This window comes from Ovis canadensis, chromosome 14 (assembly GCF_042477335.2).
Source record: "Ovis canadensis isolate MfBH-ARS-UI-01 breed Bighorn chromosome 14, ARS-UI_OviCan_v2, whole genome shotgun sequence".
Classification (NCBI taxonomy): domain Eukaryota; kingdom Metazoa; phylum Chordata; class Mammalia; order Artiodactyla; family Bovidae; genus Ovis; species Ovis canadensis.
In genome coordinates, this window is record NC_091258.1 from 73,252,124 (window position 1) to 73,271,839 (window position 19,716).

Here is a 19,716-nt window from a genome sequence, read left to right on the forward strand (position 1 = left end):
TTTACCATTACAATATATTGTCTAGTCTTTGCATGCATACTCAGTCTTTCAGAGGTATCGGACTCTTTGTGGCCCCCATGGACTGTAGCCTGCCAGGCTTCTCTGTCCATGGAATTTCTTGCAGGCAAGAATACTGGAGTGGGTTGCCATTTCTGTCTCCAGAGGTTCATCCAGATCCAGGGATTGAACACTAGTCTTTTGCATCTCCTGTAGTGGCAGGTGGATTATTTACCACGGAGAAACCTGCCAAGCCCTGTCTGTTCTTTAGCATGTAATTATGTATAAGTATGGGTATATTGTGTATAATGTATTTTTTTTTCCTCCTCAATTATGAGACAATAGTATGTTTACTACCAATTAAAGCCAAGTAGGGGCTTCCCTGGTAGCTCAGAGGTTAAAGCGTCTGCCTGCAATGTGGGAGACCCAGGTTCAATCCCTGGGTTGGGAAGATCCCCTGGAGAAGGAAATGGCAACCCACTCCAGTATTCTTGCCTGGAGAATCCTGGTGGGCTACAGTCCACGGGGTCACAAAGAGTCGGACAGGACTGAGTGACTTCAAAAAAAAAAAAAGAGCCAAGTAGAGTGTGCTTTGGGGTCATGGTGTGATAATACCCTTTTCTTTGAGAGCTGACATAGGTTTCAACTACATGAATGTTTTTGTCATTGTGTGTTTGAAACTAGCCTACTGTAAAACTAATTTGAATTACAGGTGATCACTTTTTAAAAATTTTTTAAAATTTTATTTATTTATTTGGCTGTGCTGGGTCTTTGTTGCTGCACGAGGTTTTCTCTATTTGTGTAGAGCAGGTGCTACTCTATAGTTGTGGTGTGTGAGGCTCTCATTGCCTTGTCTTCTCTTATTTTGTAACACAGGCTCTAGGTTGTGATGGCTTGTGTAGTTGTAGCATATGGGCTCAATAGTTGTGGCTCCCAGGCTCCCAAGCATAGGCTTAATAATTGTAGCTCATGGGCTTAGTTGCTCCACAGCATATGGGATCTTCCCAGGTCAGGGACTGAATCCATGTTTCCTGCATTGGCAGGTGGATTCTTTCCCTCTGAGCTACCAGGGAAGCCCAATTACTCTTTTTTATTAAACACTATTCCTTTAGTGTTTCTTTTATTTTGAAAATCATCACTGGGAAGATTCATAATTCTGTTCAGGATGGGTATTACTTTAGGTGTAAGATCATGTGTTCAACATGAAAGAATTTATTTATGAATTATAATTAATAGGATACTTATGGTTCTTTATATCTTGTAGATATGTCTGATACACATATAAGCCAGAAATTAGCGACAAAAGTAAACAGTGATAAAGAAGTATTTCACACAGTGATGTTGGGAAGACCTGAAAGCCATGAAATCACAGATTTTTCCCTTAGAGAGATCCAGGAAAATTTGCATGAATTTGAGTGTCAGGGGAGAGATGATGAAAGAAATTACAAAGGAATGTCTATTACCCAGAACAAAAATCTCACTAATGAAAGTGATCGACACAGTAGAATTGCAGCGGGAAATAAGCATGTTGAAAACAGGCATGGATCAAGCTTTCAAGATGAACTGCAGATACTTCAACCTGAAGGGAAAACATTTGAATGTATTCAAGTTGTGAGGAGTATCAACAGTAGCACCTCAGATTTGCCACTTCAGAGAACTCCTAGTTTCTGCACCAGCATTTCGGATATATGTGAGAATGCTGTTATGCACCCTTCAGTACTGGCGCAAGACCAGGAAGCACACAGAGGAAAACCTTACAAATGTACTGAGTGTGCCATGACCTTTGTTCAGGACTCGGAACTCACTGGACATCAAAGGATCCATAGAGAGAAACCATATAAATGTGATATGTGTGGAAAGGCCTTTAGTCAAAATGCAAGACCTATGGTTCATCGGAGAGTTCATACTGAAGAGAAACCCTATAAATAGGGTGAATATAGCAAAGCTATCAGTGCACATTCAGTCTTTACTGACCATCAAGCAGTTCATACAGGAGAGAAGCCATATAAATGTAATTTATGTGGCAAAGCCTTCGGTCACATGTCTTATTTTACAGTTCACTGGAGAATTTTATGTAATGAGTGTGGCAAAGCTTTTAATGCAGATTCAGACTTAACTAGACATCAAGCAGTTCATACAGGAGAGAAACCATATAAATGTGACCTATGTGGAAAAGTCTTTAGTCAAAATGCAACACTTACAGTTCATAGGAGAATTCATACTGGAGAGAAACCATATAAATGTGATATATGTAGCTGGTGCTTTACTCGAAATGCACACATTAGGATTCATTGGAAAATTCATACTGGAGAGAAACCATATCAATGTGATGAGTGTGGAAAAGCTTTTAGTGCATTCAGACTTAAGTAAACATCAAGCACTTCATACAGGAGGGAAACCATATAAATGTAATTTATGTGGCAAAGCCTTCAGTCTCAGGTCTTATTTTACACTCCATTAGAGAATTCACACTGGAGAGAAACCATATCAGTGTGATGTATGTAGCCAGTGCTTTAGTCAAAATTCATAGCTTAGGCATCATCGGAGAATTCATACTGGAGAGAAACCTTACAAATGTAATGAGTGTGGCAAAGCATTCAGTCAGGGTTCAGGCCTTAAAGCTCATCAGAGAATTCATACTTTAGAGAAACCATATAAATGTGATGAGTGTGGCAAAACTTTTAGTGCACATCCAGACTTAACTAAACATCAAGCAGTTCACACAGGAGAGAATCCATATACATGTAATTTACGTGGCAAAGCTTTCAGGTACAGGGCTTCCTTTGCAGTTCATCACAGAACTCATACTGGAGAGAAACCATACAAATGTGATGAGTGTGGCAAAGCTTATAGTGCACGTTCAACCTTTATTTACCATCAAGCAATACATACGGGAGAGAAACCATATAAACGTAATTTGTGTGGCACAGCCTTCAGATACAGGACCGACTTTTCAGTTCATCAAATAATTCATAATGGAGAGGAACCTTACAAATGTCCTGAGTGTGGCAAAGTCTTTAGTAAGAGTCTAGTCCTTACAGTCAGAGAGTTCATACAAAAGAGAAACCATGTAAATATGATATGTGTGCCTTACTCAAATTGCACACCTTGGAATTAATTGGAGAATTCATACTGGAGAAAAATCTCACAAATGTAATGAGTGGCAAAGCCTTTAGTGCATGTTCAGCCTTAACTGACCATTAGGCAGTTCATACAGGAGAGAAACTAGACATGTAATTTATGTGCAAAGCCTTCAGTCACAGGAATCACTTTTCAGGTCTTCTGAGAATCCATACTACAGTGAAAAGTTACAAATGTAATGCATGCAGTAAAGCATATCATCTGTTTGACCCTCAGAAAAGTCACACTGGAGGAAAACCACACAAATATATGTGGCAAAGCTTTGATTCTATGTTCAGACTTAAGTAACCATTAGGTAATTGATTCTGAATTGAGATCTTACCCACATCATGAATGTGGCAGGTGTTTGTTTTGGAAGGCATTCATTTCTTACAAAGCAAGAGAAAATTCATGCTGGAGAGAAGCCATACATTTAGAGTGCAGTCAATCTTAAGTGACCATAAGGTAATTCTTACGGAGGGAATCATATGAATGTAATGTGTGGCCGGGTCTTCAGTAACAGGTCTCATCATTCACGTCATCAGAGAATTCATAATGCAGAGACACAAACGGAAGATGGGGAACATACTGGAACAGTACTTTACAGATGCATTGGGGGTGGAAAAAGTTTCACCTTGAGTTGGATGCATTTGACAACAAGAGTCCATATTGAAGAGGAGTCATGGAAATGTGTGGGCAAGGGCTTTCTCCAGGCTCCGAATGCACTAGACCTCAAATTACACGTCTTTCAGAGAAAGTACACAGATATAATGTGCATGCTAAAACTTCAACCTGAAGTTCAAATCTGTGAAACATGAAAGAATTTATATTGGAGAGCAAGCTTGCAGTTTTTTCCATCAGATATGCACACTTTGGGCATAATAAGGTAATTTATGCAGATCAGAAACTGAACAGATATACTGAATGTGAAAACAGTTCTAAGAAAACCAGTATGTCTTCAAGATTCACCAAGAAATTCATATTGGGGAGAATCCTTATAGATGTAATGAATTTGCCAAGTTTTTAGACCAGTTCTTAGTTCTCCAACATTAACCTCCAATACTATTGCAGAATAATTATATTAAATATGTTGAAACTTATGGCATGTGGTGTATATTAAATATATTGAAACTGAAGGACATGTAGGAAGATAGCCCAGTATCTTCAGTGTGTAAAGTGTTTAATTAGTGGAGTTTTCTTGAGAAGGCCATATTACTATTGAGAGGGTAACAGGCAGGAAGGCCAGGGGTCTCCAAACGGAGGAAATAGGCTGCAAGTGTCAGACACGTTTATCTCTTTTAAGCAGCAGGAGGAAACAAGCAATATTTTTTTCCTTTTCTATACAAATTAAAAGCTTTCTCTTAAAATACTGTGTTGCTATAATGACACCTGGTTTCACCTGAAGTTAACTATTCTCAAACCTTGAGTTAACCAATGCATTTTTCTTATGGAAATGTTTGTCTTAAGCTATGTTAATATACTGTGCATTTACCCTAGACTTTGTCTTCAAGTCAGTTCTGCCTAATGGCTCAGAACTTACTTGACAAACCAGTAAGTTTTACTCAGATATTGTTCCCCTAATCTATGTAAACAAAACTATCTGTATGGTAATCTGCCCTTCTACGAGATTCAAGTCGATCCTTTCATGGCCAGGGATGAATCATCTGGTGCCAAGATTATCCCAAAATACATCTTATGGATGAGGGGCCTGGTGCCATTCTGAGTTTTGAGACATTCCTTTCTTTCATTAACAGACTGCTAGTGACTATATAACATCCAGCTTAAGAGTAGCAGGGGGGCACTCTATCTGCCACCTTCTGACGCCTATGTCAGAAGCTTTCTCTAGCTCCTTGATACTTTAATAAAACTTTATTACACAAAAGCTCTGAGCGATCAAGCCTTGTTTCTGGTCCTGGATTGAATTCTTCTCCTCCGGAGGCCAAGAATCCCGGCATCTTTTCGTGGTTCAGCAACAACCTTTCACTATGGCTTTTCTGCAGTAGTTTGAAAACCTTCTGTAGCTTTCTTACAGGGCCTTTCATGATGGTCTCTACAGAGGAATTAGTAAGATGTAGAGGCTAACCTGATTAAGTGTGGTTCATTCATATCCATCTTTCCTGAGAAAACATGGACACTGAATTATTCAATTCACTGGTATGTGAATTGGCATCAGGTAAGGGCAGAGAATAATGTAAAACTGTGCCATAACTTACCATGCTTGTTATGTTCAGGGCGCCCTTCCATACACAGACCACAGCATGTTGTAGGACTGGGTGCTATACTGTCTGACCATCGAGAGAGCAGTTATCTGAAGTGGAAATTTAATCAAAAGAAATCAAATAGTATATATATGTGTATGATTGACATTTAACTGCTGCCATTACCATTTGCTACTGTTTTATTCAGAATATATCATAGATGTCCTCTTTTGATTCATAAAATGTAATCACTTTCTCCACAACCCTGGATGAACCATGTTCTTCCCACCAACAGAGTTTTATCAGACCTCAGTATTTTGTAACAGATGGTAACAATGCATTGTTAGGCTCTTGGGGCTGAAACAATCTGAGAATTGCTTTCCACAATAGAACCAAAGATCACGCAATTTGGGAATTAAATATTCATAATTTGCACTTGAGTTACTCTGCTTCAGAACATTCAGACAGCTGTAATTAAAATACCATAGCAGTGCATTTTCAGACTCAAAATATATTTAAATAGAAAAAAATTGTGGAGTTCCCCAGCAGTCCAGTGGTTCAAACTCCACACTTCACTGCAGAAGGCACAGGTTTGATTCATGGTCAGGGAAGTAAGATAATGTAAAATGCCAGGCAGCCCTCCGCCCCCCAAAAAAGTACAAAAATTTGAACTTAGAAATTTTAAAGATCTAATTGAAGTTGAATGATTCACGAATCAGGCAGCACCCTATCTAGTTCGTTCAGAGGTGCTCAAAGGAACTGTACAACATGGAAGGCTTCCGTAGGTAGAAACTAGATAGGACAAGAAAATTATTCGCAAACACATGGCTTCAGGTCTGGTCTCCTATCCAGGGGTGTAGGCAGGAGGAGGGTGTAGCCAGAGTCTTGCCCTGCAGATTACTGCACTAGTGTCCTGGAAATTCCAGTCAGTGACTCCTGGTCATGTTTTTAATCAGGCAGACACTGCAGTGCAGTGTTGGTTTGCCCTCCTGGAGGCAGTGGCTCCACCTTGGGCCTGTCTCTTCTTTTTAATACAGCCTGAACCTTGCCATGCATCAGTGAGTGTGCCCTGTATGAATAGGTGTCTTCATGTTCTTCCTGTATTGCTTGACATGAAGAGAAAATAAGCATATAGTTGTTTAGTCATGAAGTCGTGTCTAACCCTGTGACCCATAGACTGTAGAGCGCCAGTCTCCTCTGTGGAATTTCCCAGGCAAGAATACTAGAGTGGGTTGCCATTTCCTCCTCCAGAGGATCTTCTTGACCCAGGGATCAAACCTTTGTCTCCTTCATTGACAGGCAGACTCTTTACTGCTGAGCCAGCTGGGAAGCCCCAAATAACAAGGTGAGTCTTTAAATTTTAATGATAGATATTCCAATTCTAGCATCAAGGCAGGAAAATGAAAAATACTCATTTTTGAAATGTCATTTGTACCACTCTACCTGAAAGTGAGAGATAAACGCTTGTAGTTGGGAAATTATTTTAAATTTTTATTATGTAAACTTTTTAGGTTTGTTTTGAAAGGCATGAAACGGTTTTTTTCTTACAATCTTTAATTTTTTTTCTTTTTTATTTCCACATATAAATTTTCAGTAAAGTTCACTCTAATGTAATGACTTCCTTCACTCTTATGATAACTTCACAAACATAGCCATGTGTATTCTTAATTTCTCAGCCACTGTGCAGCAAGGCCAGGCCATGAGACCAGTTTTGCCAAATATAGTGTGAGTGCAAGTGATGTGTTACTCATCTGAATGATGTTATAAATAAATCACCCCGGAAACTCCCTGATGAACCAATGGTTTGATTTCTGTGCTTTCGCTGCCTGGAGGGCCTGAATTCAGGCTCTGGTCAGGGAACTAACATTCTTCAAGCTGCATGGCATGTCAAAAAAAAAAAAAATCACTAAGACCCTTTGTCACTCCCCAACTGGATTAATTGACCCAAATGTGACCTAACTATTGCTCCAAGCAATTACTGATGCAATATCAGTAGTTTTCTGCCAGCCTGTAAATTGTTTTTTTAACTTATGGTCTGTTTAATGTGGGGATGATTCATTTGTTTACTTTTGGCTGTGCTGGGTCTTATTTGTTGGGCTCAGGGCTGCTCTCTAGTGGTGCTCAGGCCTCTCATTGTGGTGACTTTTCTTGCTGCAGAGCACGGATCTAGGTCATGTGGGCTCAGTAGTTGTGATGCTTGGACTTAGCTGCCCTGTGATATATGATGTCTTCCTGGACCAGGGAGCTAACCCATGTCCCCTGGCAGGTGGATTCCTAGCCACTGGACCCACAGCGGTCTCTCATCTGATGTTTGTATAAGAACCTGTGAGATCTATTGAGGGGAAGCTGAAACCACAAATTCTCCCAGACTGAATATTTTGTTCGTTTGTTTCATTGGTGGTTTTAAATTATGGGGGTTCTTAAGGTTAACCATTATATGTCTTTGCATTCACCGTTTAATTTGATGTTTTCAGAGATACAAATAAAGCTATTTATAAGAAAGCTTTTTCTGTGTGTGTGTGTGTGTGCACGTGCGTGCGCTAGGTCACTTCAGTCCTGTCTGACTCTTTGCCACCCTAAGGACTGTAGCCTCCCAGGCTCCTCTGCCCTTTTGTTTCCTGCACTGGCAGGCAGGCTCTTTACTACTAGTGCCTCCTGGGAAGCCAAAAGCTGTTGCTAATGAGCTCTAAAAATGTCGCAGTTTAAAAGTTTCTCTTATTTAAAGGATCCACCATCTGGCTATTGAGTAGTAGTAGCCCAACAGCCCCTCAAGGCGATAAGACACAAGACACGTCACCACAAGAGGGTGCAAAGAATGCAGCCTTCAAAATAGTCTTAAGAAAGTGAAAGCCCTTGTACACCCAGACAAAAGGAAGGTTAAAATAATTGCAGGGACCATTAATGGCCGGGACCCCTTATGACAAATTCCCTGCGAGCTGGTCCAGTCTATTCGACTGGCTGCCAAATATAACCCTGTGTACCTTCCAGACCAAGTTCTCAAAACAGAACAAAATGCCTAAAAAGATTGGGTAGAACATTGATATCACAAAGGTACAAGGAGAGAAATGCAGGGTCCTCTTAGAAGGGCTTAATCCTTTAGGGTCAGAATTCTGAAAAGATGTTTTACAAAACTGGCTTTCTCTACCCAGTTTTGGAATGTCAAAAAGAGCTCCCATGTTGGCCAGACATAATTTAAAGCAGCTCCCATTTTTAAAGCAGAGTTTCCCTAGTACCCAGTTAAGTACCCCCAAGTGTAAATTCCATACCTACATAAAGCTGGCTCAGGTTTGCTTAGAGTTGGGAGTCCTGATGCTTCTTATCTTGGTCAGTCCAGATCACCTCAGTGTTGGTTTTTCTGCTGTGCTGGATCTTGCCTTGCATGGGCTTTCTCTAGTTTCAGCAAATGGGGGTTACTCTGTAGTTGCTGTGTGCAGGCTTCTTGTAGCTATGGCAGTGAGCTTACTGTAGCCCACTAGGCACTAGGAGAAAAAAATGAAAGTCACTCAGTCTTGTCCAGCGCTTTGTGATCCCATGGACTGTAGCCCTCAGAGGAGCCTGGTGGGGTCACAAAGAGTTGGACACGACTGAGTGACACTTTTTCTCCTAGTTCTCAGATCTCCAAGTTATTGGTTGATCACCCTGAATTTTACTTGGCAGTGTATTAACGGACTTAGTTCAAACACACTGAGTGGGGCTCTCAAACTTATCTGGACTTGCTGAGGAGGTGAATGGCCCCATGAGGTGCTTACTGATGTACCAAGGTCAGTATCTCCAAAGCACAGACTGGTGCCTGTTTTTCTGCACTGTTAGTAGGTCAGTGTAGTCTCTAACGAGCTTGATCCTTGAAGAACTGGGATGTCAAGACACTTTTCTGCCAGGGTCCAGCCCCAGCAGGATCTAGGGGTACCCTCAGGAGAGACGGTGTTGGGGAGAGAGAGAGAGAATATTGCAGTTAAGAAAGCAGAGGAGAGGAAGAGGTTGATATTCCTTGGTTTACATAGAAAGCCAGTAAAGCCCCTGCATAGGACTTGCTCTGCTCACAAAGGCCTCAGGCGCCCTCTCGATGGGGTGAAGGCGCAGAGCACCTTCTCGAGAGGGTCTTAGAAGTCTGAGCAGGAAAATGAACTCAGCCTCTGCGCTCTAGGGGATCAACCTGAAAACGAAAAGAGAGAGAGAAGGAAAGAATGACACGAGGAGACCAAGCTTCGGTGAGCAAGGCCCGCAACTTTTTTTTCAAAAGGAGCTTTTATACCTTAAGTTGTACCTGGAGAATAATGGAAGATGCAGAGTCATGCAGGGTCAGCAGTCCTGACCCTTATCGAGACCAGGCTTTCTTTCTGCATACCTTTCCATATACAAAGGTCTTAGGTGATTTACATCATCTTCTGGCCAGGAGGCCTGATAACATTTTATGACTCTTTCTTCTGATAAAGGTTAGTCAACCAAAAAACTTATTTTCTCTAAAAGTGTTTTTTCTCTAAACTCTGGTGCCACTGTCAGAAAGTACTAAATAAAGTTACATTCTTCATAGATCAAGGGTACGTTGGGTTATAACAAACAAAATCTATTAACTCAAGGTCTGATGTTATTAATGCCAAGGCTACTACTAATTTTTTCTATATATCAACTATATTAATCAATGCACTCCCAGATATACAATCAATAAAAGATATGAAAACTCGGCAGCAGGCATTGGCTCAACAATGAAACCCTCCACCAGTACTATTCTAATGATTTTTAACTCTTTTAAAGACTCTATATTTATAGAATGTTTTAAGCTTCCCATGCCTCTTGTGGTTGGGAGGCTGTGAACAATCACATGTGTAGCTGTAAAAGTCGGGATAAACCTGTCAGGCAAGTTAGAGAGCCATCAGAGGGGTTGGAATTGAAACATTCCTATTATGCCCAGGAGACTTATTAACTAGAGCCCTAAGTTGATATTCTCCAGAGAAAGGTGGTCGGGGATAGCCCCCTGTTAATGTCAGAAGAGTTTGGTGAATGGCATAAAATAGTAAGACAGACAAATTTTGGTTTTGGGGTAGATGCTTGAGCAGATCCAGGGGGTCCCTCGAGTCCTGATCCGCCTTGCCCATCAGGTTCCTTCCGCATGACCTTGTCATGGGTGGGATCTCCCGTGCTGGCTCCTGGCACTTTTCTCCTTACAGGTGTTAGTAGGAAGCAGCCAGTTGTAAGAGTTGTGTGTTTCACATTCTAGCTTGTCATCCCTACACAAATCCAGTTGTTTACTTAAACTGCTTAAATTCTAATTGCAGAAATATCTGGGTTTCGAGGTCCAGCCACCACCCTACATTAACCCCTAGCCCCACCACCATGCCAGGTTTCAGTTCCCAGACATCTGAATCCCTTCAGCCTCATCAGCAGGACTCCTGTTAAAAATAAACCTTACTTTAGAGCATAATGATCCCACAGAATTTTAAGTTTTTACTTTAAAACTGTTCTGTGACAGTTACCTAAACTAGGGAGGAATCAATGGTGCAACATAAGACCCTAAAGTATTTCTAAGCAGGTCAGAAAGCAACAGTTAGAACTGGAAATGGAACAACAGACTGGATCCAAATAGGAAAAGGAGTACGTCAAGGATGTATCTTGTCACCCTGCTTATTTAACTTCTAAGCAGAGTACATCATGAGAAATGCTGGACTGGAAGAAGCACAAGCTGGAATCAAGATTTCCGGGAGAAATATCAATAACCTCAGATATGCAGATGACACCACCCTTATGGCAGAAAGTGAAGAGAAGCTAAAAAGCCTCTTGATGAAAGTGAAAGAGGAGAGTGAAAAAGTTGGCTTAAAGCTCAACATTCAGAAAACAAAGATCATGGCATCCGGTCCCATCACTTCATGGGAAATATATGGGGAAACAGTGGAAACAGTGTCAGACTTTATTTTTTGGGGCTCCAAAATCACTGCAGATGGTGATTGCAGCCATGAAATTAAAAGACGCTTACTCCTTGGAAGAAAAGTTATGACCAACCTAGATAGTATATTCAAAAGCAGAGACATTACTTTGCCGACTAAGGTCCGTCCAGTCAAGGCTATGGTTTTTCCTGTGGTCATGTATGGATGTGACAGTTGGACTGTGAAGAAGGCTGAGCGCTGAAGAATTGATGCTTTTGAACTGTGGTGTTGGAGAAGACTCTTGAGGGTCCCTTGGACTGCAAGGAGATCCAACCAGTCCATTCTGAAGGAGATCAGCCCTGGGATTTCTTTGGAGGGAATGATGCTAAAGCTGAAGCTCCAGTACTTTGGCCACCTCATGCGAAGAGTTGACTCATTGGAAAGGACTCTGATGCTGGGAGGGATTGGGGGCAGGAGGAGAAGGGGATGACAGAGGATGAGATGGCTGGATGGCATCACGGACTCGATGGACGTGAGTCTGAGTGAACTCTGGGAGATGTTGATAAACAGGGAGGCCTGGCGTGCTGCAATTCATGGGGTTGCAAAGAGTCAGACACGACTGAGCGACTGAACTGAATTGAACTGAACCTAGATAGCATATTCAAAAGCAGAGACATTACTTTGCCAACAAAGGTCCGTCTAGTCAAGGCTATGATTTTTCCAGTAGTCATGTATGGATGTGAGAGTTGGACTGTGAAGAAAGGTGAGTGCTGAAGAATTGATGCGTTTGAACTGTGGTTTTGGAGAAGACTCTTGAGAGTCCCTTGGAATGCAAGGAGATCCAACCAGTCCATTCTAAAGGAGATCAGTCCTGGGTGTTCTTTGGAATGAATGATGCTAAAGCTGAAACTCCAGTACTTTGGCCACCTCATGCGAAGAGTTGACTCATTGGAAAAGACTCTGATGCTGGGAGGGATTGGGGGCAGGAGGTCAGGGGGACGACAGAGGATGAGATGGCTGAATGGCCATCTCCTCCTCACCGACTCGATGGACCCGAGTCTGAGTGAACTCCGGGAGCTGGTGATGGACAGGGAGGTGTGGCGTGCTGGAATTCATGGGGTCGCAGAGTCGGACACGACTGAGCGACTGAACTGAACTCAACTGAAAACCAGAGAAGCTATCTTTTGGAACCAAAGGAAAAACGTGCACCCGCTCGGCCCCGCCCCTGTCAACAGGAACCTTCTCAGTGGCCGCTGCTCAGGCCCAGCCCCCAGCTCCTCTTCCATCTTTATCCATGTCCGCGAGTTTCCAGCAAGTCCCAAAACCGTGACTGAGGATCTGAGGTCACTCTCGGGAACATGAGGTACCTTTTCTTTCCCTAAACTGCACCTTGGTGTACCCTCTCCTCCATTTAGGAGGTCTTCGGACCGTCAAATTACCCTCACCTGCTCCTCCACGTTGAGTAGTTTCACTTTTGGCCCTCAGAGGCCGGATTCATGTAGATGTGAGTATGGATGCGAGAGTTGTGCTACAAAGAAAGCTGAGCGCCGAAGAACTGATGCTTTTAAACTGTGGTGTTGAAAACTAAAAATTAAAAAATTAAAAAAAAAAAAAAAAACTGTGGTGTTGGAGAAGACTCTTGAGAGTCCCCTGGACTGCAAGGAGATCCAACCAGTCCATCCTAAAGGAAATCAGTCCTGAATATTCATTGGAAGGACTGATGCTGAAGCTGAAACTCCCAATACTTCGGCCATCTGATGCAAAGAACTGACTCATTGGAAAAGACCGTGATGCTGGGAAACATTGAAGGCAAGAGGAGAAGGGGATGACAGTTGATGAGATGGTTGGATGGCATCACTGACTCATGGACACAAGTTTGAGTAAACTCTGGAAGTTGATGGACAGGGAGGCCTGGATTGCTGCAGTCCATGGGGTCGCAAAGAGTGCCTGTAATCAGGCACACGTCTTGGTGGAAGTGTACTGCTCTTCTTGATGAACAGATACCTTTCTTAATGGTTTTTGTGCTTTTCTAAATATGGGAAGATACAAGAATCCAGGCTTAAAATTTTTCTCCTCTGGAAGTAGTTGATCTGAAGGCTCGTTCTGTCTGGGACCAACCCAAGCAGAGGGTGCCTCATACTGATACTCCTAGGAATTCCTGTCATGGCAGCGGTAGGTCAGTGACTGACAGGTGTCTAATGACTTGATTCTTGTAGAACTTGGTGGAGGGCAGCATTGCCGGTTTTCCCATCACTTCCCTCTTGACCTTCATTTCAGCCAGTGTTTGGGAGGCATTTTGTCACCAGTTTCTCCCACGGTGCTCAGTTCAGTTCAGTTCAGTTCAGTTGATCAGTCGTGTCTGACTCTTTGTGACCCCATGAACCACAGCATGCCAGGCCTCCCTGTCCATCACCAACTCCTGGAGTTCACCCAAACCCACGTCCATCGAGTGGGTGATGCCATCCAACCATCTCATCCTCTGTCATCCCCTTCTTCTGCCCTCAATCGTTCCCAGTATCTGGGTCTTTTCAAATGAGTCAGCTCTTCACATCAGGTGGCCAAAGTATTGGAGTTTCAGCTTCAACATCAGTCCTTCCAATGAATACACAGTACTGATTTCCTTTAGGATGGACTGGCTGGATCTCCTTGCTGTCCAAGGGACTCTCGAGAGTCTTCTTCAGCACCACAGTCCAAAAACATGAGTTCTTCTATGTTCAGCCTTCTTTATGGACCAGCATTCAAAACGCAAAACTTTGATTCTAATTTTTATGTCATAGGCTCTTTGGATAAAACGTTCAGTTGCTTAAGCACTGCATAAGAACATGATAAAATTTTTATTTTCTAGTGTTCCCCTTACATAATTGTTGAAATGGAGATGATCTGTAATGTATACATAATATTTAAGTCGTGAATAATGTTGATAATGCCATTTATCATGTTTTAAAAATAGTCCACAAAAATGTCTTCTTACCTATTTACAGCTCTCATACAGAGGGTTACCATATGCAGCTGTTTTTGGTTAGATGCCACATCCAAAGACTCAATGGCAGTATGTTTCGTGACAGGTTAAAGCAAAATCAAACAAAACACCTGTGAATTTAATTTGAAACTGTATATGATATTACATATTTGCTAGGAATTTGATATTTGGAGAGAAGAAAATACAGTCGACCCTTCGTATCTGCATATCCATGGATTCAATCAAAGCATGGAAAATATTTGGGGAAAAAATTCCATGATATTCCAAAACCGACAACTTGAATTTGCCACTCATCTCATCTATTTCCATCTCACTTACATTATATCTGAGCTTCCCTGGTGGCTCAGGCAGTAAAGAATGTGCCTGCATTGCAGGAGACGTGGTTTGATCCCTAGGTCAGGAAGCTCCCCCAGAGAAGGAAATAGGCACGCACTCCAGTATTCTTGCCTGGAGAATTCCCAGGACAGAGAAGCCTGGCGGACAGAGGAGTCCCATTCCATGGGGTTGCAAAGAGTCGGACATGACTGAGTAACTAACATTACGTTATTTTTAGTATAGGGACCTTTGTTGTCAGCCTTTGCTTTTCAACTTCCCTTCCGGGAAGCAGACGTCTTTTAATTTCCTGCAGTCACCTTCCTCAGAGATTACACTACTGAATTGTTCAGCCCCGCCCGCCTCACCTTCCTAAGGTGCAGGGCAGACCCGGCTTCCCTCCAAGTCCCGCACCCTGACAGCTTGTCTCCCTTTAGGCCGCTTCCCAAGGCCGCCCCCGCCGTTTCACTGCCGGCCTGTGCAGCTTCCCACATCCGGAAGTGGAGAGCCGGCGGTGCAGCTGTCTCAGCAGCGCGGCGTGAGTTTCTAAGTCACACCTGCCGTTCTCACTTGGCTTCCCTCGGTACCCCGGGTCTGAGGGACTCTGCTGACTAAATCCCCGCGCCTGCCCCACCAACCCCAGCAAATTCAGATGTCTCCGGAAGCGGTGAAGGGGCGCCTCGCTTTTGGTTTAAAGTCTGCGCTTAAGCCGGTTCCTGCTTTTGGAACTCGGAAACGCTGCATTTCGCACCTCGTTCCGTCTTAAAACCATTTACTGTCCCCTCTGCACTTCCTGCAGCGCATAAAATTCTCTTCCACGAGGTGGGTATTTACGCTCCGCGGTCCTCAGCCTCGCCTTCTCGGCTCCTGGAGGCCACGTCCTCCCCCAGCTCCTGGGATTCTGGGGAGCGCGCCCCGCTCCTGAGACCCACTCCCTCGCAGCGCCCGTGTCTCCTCGGCCTTGTCTTCATAACGACCTTTCCCCTGATCCTGTGTCGGGGTGGGTGACCTGGGCCAGCCACTTGACCCCTGTGGTTCTTCCCTGCCAAATTCCAGAGAATTTAGCTCTTGCAGAAGGAGGGCTTCTTCAGCCCCCATTCCTGGAAATAGTGGGGGTGGGGGTGGGGAGGGGTGGGGTGTAGTGTCATTAGAAGCAAAGACATCGACTTCGAGAGAAAAAACTGAAAAAAGCCTGAGGAAGAATCGATGACAAGATAATTGGTGAGAAACTTGCGAAGAGACGGCAACATGAAAGAGAGGAAGTCTTGAAGGTTGCGGGTAGGCAAGGAGAAAAGTTTAGAGAAAAGCAGGATCTCCAGAGTGTTAAAGGTGAGCAAAATAGGAAGGTGGTGTTCAGTGCCAGTCTTGGCGACCCCTGTATCTCTGAGATTTTGCTCAAATTCATGTTCATTGAGTCCAGGGATGCTGTCTAACCATCTGATCCTCTGCCGACCCCTTCTATACCCTTCAAGTAGAGGGGCTGTAAATCAGGGGTCCCAAAGAGGGCGACAGTGGAGAGGCGGTTCACACAGAGCCCGCAAAGGGGATACAAGAGTTGGAACCTTGGCTTACAGAGCAATATCCTGCTGGGAGAGAAAGGGGACTCCTAGTGAACGGGCTTCCCTCGTGGCTCAGCTAGTAAAGAATCCGCTGGCAATGCGCGAGACCTGGTTTCGAACCCTGGATTGGGAAGATCCCCTGGAGAAGGGAACAGCTACCCACTCCAGTATTCTGACCTGGAGAATTCCACGGACTACAGCCATGGGGTCGCAAGAGTCATCAGGACTGAGCGACTTTCACTCACGTCCAGTAATTGGAGGAGCTGAGAAAGCAAGCAAAGTGAAAGGAAGCATAGCCACTTGGGGGTGCCAGAGAGTTGGGGGAAAGGGAGGGCAGAGGTGAAGGAAGGCAGAAATTCATGGGAGATTTAGGATCATCAAGGAGGCTGGATTAGAAGCATTTTACAGGGAACAGATGGCAGCGAGAGTCCAGATGGGAGTCAGGGAAGAAGCAGAGAGGAGGACAGCCAGAGAGCAGAGGGGAAGAGAAAGGGAGACGGAGAAAGAAGTAGGGAAGCAGATGAACTAAATGAGGTGGAAACAAGTAGTGTGCAGGTGGGGGAGGGGACTGGATCCAGGAGAGTGCTGAATTGGTTGGATAAGGATTATGAAGTCGTGATACATTGATTTTTGCCTTACCTCATAGCTCAGTCGGTAAAGAATCTGCCTGCAATGCAGGGTGGGGAAGATTCTCTGGAGAAGGAAATGGCAACCCACTCCAGTATTCTTGCCTGGAGAATCCCATGGACAGAAGAGCCTGGCGGGCTACAGTCCATGGGATCGCCAAGAGTCTGACACAAGTTAGTGACAAAACCACCACACTGATTTTTCACTTTAGGATCTAATAAATTTAAAACTTGTTTCTTTATACAGATGAGAATTGCAAAACTTCTGTCCGTAAGGCTTGTGCCTTTTGTAATTATTTGTATTAAAAGATAACATCCATGTGCAGAACTGACTGACTCTCATACTACATGGTGCCTTTTCCAGAATATTAAATATGTACTTGGTGATCATTTTCCTTTTTGCTTTCTCTTTTCTTTACATTTAATTCTTTTTGTAGCTTGGGATAGATTAGATCATTCAATACTGATGTAAAGAATTATTCGCTTCTGAAATAAGATTTGTTGCCCTCCTGTAATTAATTCATGTCATTGTTTTCTAAGTATGCTGTGTTCTCAATGTTTTTTTTCACTTGACACCTTAATTCTTCAGTAAAAATTTTTAACAAGCTGATTCACTTTAGGTTTGTTTCATGTTTATTTGAGGCCCATTTGCCGTTCTTGATGTTATAGGTTCGAAGCATTTTTCTGGTAACTAGTAAAGAGATGTACACTGTCTTGATGAGTACTTAGGAAGAATGTCAATGATCTTTTATATTAAGAGTCACGACCTAATTTAAGCAGTTCATCTGATACTCCATTTTCCTCTCTGTTATGTCATCTGGTAACTAGTGAGTAATGAGGTGATCTGATGGTGTTTCCCTCGGGTCCAGAATCTGAGCACCAGTGACCGCTGAAATGATTGGCCAAATTGGGTGTGTGACTGTGTGTGGCAGTTCTTCTTGGAGGGAGAGCCCAGTTGTTACTAGAATTTGAAATGGGTCCCAGTTTTGCAAAATGAAAAAGGACAACAGTAGGATGGAGGCGGGAACATATGCTTAGAGTGAGATAGATTATCAGCAGATGTCTTCTATGAATAATGGTCAATCTGCAGGGAGGCCTCCCACCTCCACTGGCTTCCTGTGTCCTCAGGGCAGCATCCTGACTCCTCAGGTGGCTCCACAGCCCTTTGTCACCCTCAGGTCGCTGCCAGTGTCTCCAGCCTCATCCTGGGAGCTGACCCCGTTCTTATGGTCAGTTTGTCCCGGTTACATTCACTTAGTCCTTGTTCATAGACACCAAAACCTTCTCTGTCTGGGATCTTAGTTTCTACACCTGCCTTTGGTCATTAAACACCGTGGCCCTTGCTCTTTCTGTTCCTTCAGGTCTAGGCCAGCAAGGTCTCCCCGTCTCCTTCCCATATTCTCTGTCACATTAACCAGGCTTCCTGCCTCTATATTAATCACCTTCATCAGAATTGCCCTTGTCCTTTGACTATTTGGAGTCTTTGCTTTTTTTCCTCCATTGAAGGATACACCATGTTCCTCTTCCTCCCTGGATGCTCACAGCATCTCACTCTGGGGGTGAGGACTGGGAATGTGGTTGGGCTGAAGAATTCTCAGGGGAGACAGAGGGGACAAGGTAGGTGATGATGGTTCCTGTATCTGTTCTGGACATTTCAACTCTAATTGATCCTTACCCCATGTGGACACTTAAACACTGGAAAGCAAAAAGATATGGGGAGTCCTAATGAGCCCGATAGATCTAGTGTCTTGAGGTGTCCCCATGTTTTAGTCTGCTGTGTCACTGCTCACTGCATCCCCCAGGTCTTCTAAGCTCTGTCCACCCAGGGATCAGTTGCCATCTTAGACAGCAGCTCTGCCTTCCAGCAGTTTATCTGCTCAGATCAGGGGATGCTGAGTTTACTGTGATTAGAGTGGCCAGAAGGTTTGGAATCCAAGGGGATATGAAGATATCCCCCTCTCCTTAAAGATCAGGGATTTCTTCCAGTTAGCTCTCACTGGGGAGGACAGGGGTCAGTGAGACTGAGGTCTCTCTGTCTTTGTTAATTCTTCACTGAGCTCAATCCAACCAAATCTGAAGGGCCTGTAAAGTTTTCTGATGTCCCAAGTTGCTGGCAGGTTTTCCCAGGAGGGCCGGCTCCTTGGTCTCTGTACTGAGTGCCCAGTGTCCTTGGATTTGCAGCTTGTGCGCAACTCTGTTGCGATGCTCATGCCCTTGGTCTCTGCTGTTTAGCCCTCTTGTTCAGCCATGCATGAAGAGGTAGAAAACTGGGGGAAAGTGAAGGGGAGCTTGTCAGAGTCTCCAGGAGGGCTGTGGCAGCAAGAGTAGGGCTCTGGATGAACCCAGTGAATGGGGGGGAGGGGTGGGTGTGTGACAGAGAAAGAGAGAGACATTCATACTTGTTGGATCACGGGGTGTGTGGAACTGTTGACAAAGGTGGTCTCAGTTCTACCTGGAGGACCTGGATATGGGCTCATGGACAGTTGTGTGCTGCATGGTATGGTGGGCATGCCATAGTGTCTTAGCTCAGTTTCCCTGGGACCCAGATGCTGTGACTGAGGTTTGCACGACTGGGTTTCGTTGGGAAACGCATGATCACACCTGTGGAGGAAGGAAGGACGTGGGAGTGGGTTGAGGACTGTTACCCTGCGGTGTGTTAGAATCAAGGCCTGAGCTGAGCCCACAGGGAGGTCTGGGTGCAGGGGGATGGGCACAGTGGTCCCAGAGACGGGGGACGGGATCCAGGAGTGCCCCACAGCACCCCCTCCACACAGTGGATTCTGTGGGGTCTTTAGGGAGGGCGAGAATCAGGCCCATAGAATAACTGTCGTTAAAATTCGGGAGATCACTTTGCAGATTACCTATAGTTTTTCTATTAGTTTGAGTTGCTAATGAAGATTTCAGATGGAAGGTAATAAAAGAGAAGTTGGCGTGTTCCTTGGAAGATGGTGAAGGTGCACTGGGGCGTGTGCATCAGCCTACACATCTGTCTTGTATTATTAGATTTTGGTGATGACAGTTTGGGGCTGCTGGGGTCACTGTGACGGATAAGATGTCTTGAGTCTG

The 19,716-nt window shown here is 44.0% G+C and overlaps 2 protein-coding genes and 1 pseudogene across 22 annotated transcripts in view; all 3 read left to right on the plus strand.

The window, feature by feature from the left end:
- The window catches only part of LOC138419209 (zinc finger protein 665-like), a 203,334-nt gene that overhangs the window by 114,044 nt on the left and 69,574 nt on the right, over positions 1 to 19,716 (plus strand). The window lies entirely within an intron of this gene.
- Positions 1 to 19,716, plus strand: part of LOC138419213 (KRAB domain-containing protein 4-like) — a 58,825-nt gene that overhangs the window by 16,411 nt on the left and 22,698 nt on the right. For 7 of the 21 annotated variants that reach the window (XR_011248872.1, XR_011248884.1, XR_011248886.1 and 4 more), the window contains 2 exons: positions 6,615 to 6,660; positions 7,473 to 7,817. The exons of 5 other annotated variants lie outside the window; for them this stretch is intronic. Coding sequence is in view for 5 of the 16 variants with exons in the window: in XM_069551695.1 (XP_069407796.1) it covers positions 6,615 to 6,660; positions 6,992 to 7,040; positions 7,473 to 7,634 (257 nt within the window). In the remaining 11 variants the exon portion in view is untranslated. Of the gene's footprint in view, positions 1 to 6,614; positions 6,661 to 6,991; positions 7,190 to 7,472; positions 7,818 to 19,716 lie in introns of those variants that run through there. 9 more of the 21 variants (XR_011248875.1, XM_069551695.1, XM_069551696.1 and 6 more) reach the window with 3 other exon arrangements.
- Positions 1,956 to 5,825, plus strand: LOC138419211 (zinc finger protein 665-like; annotated as a pseudogene).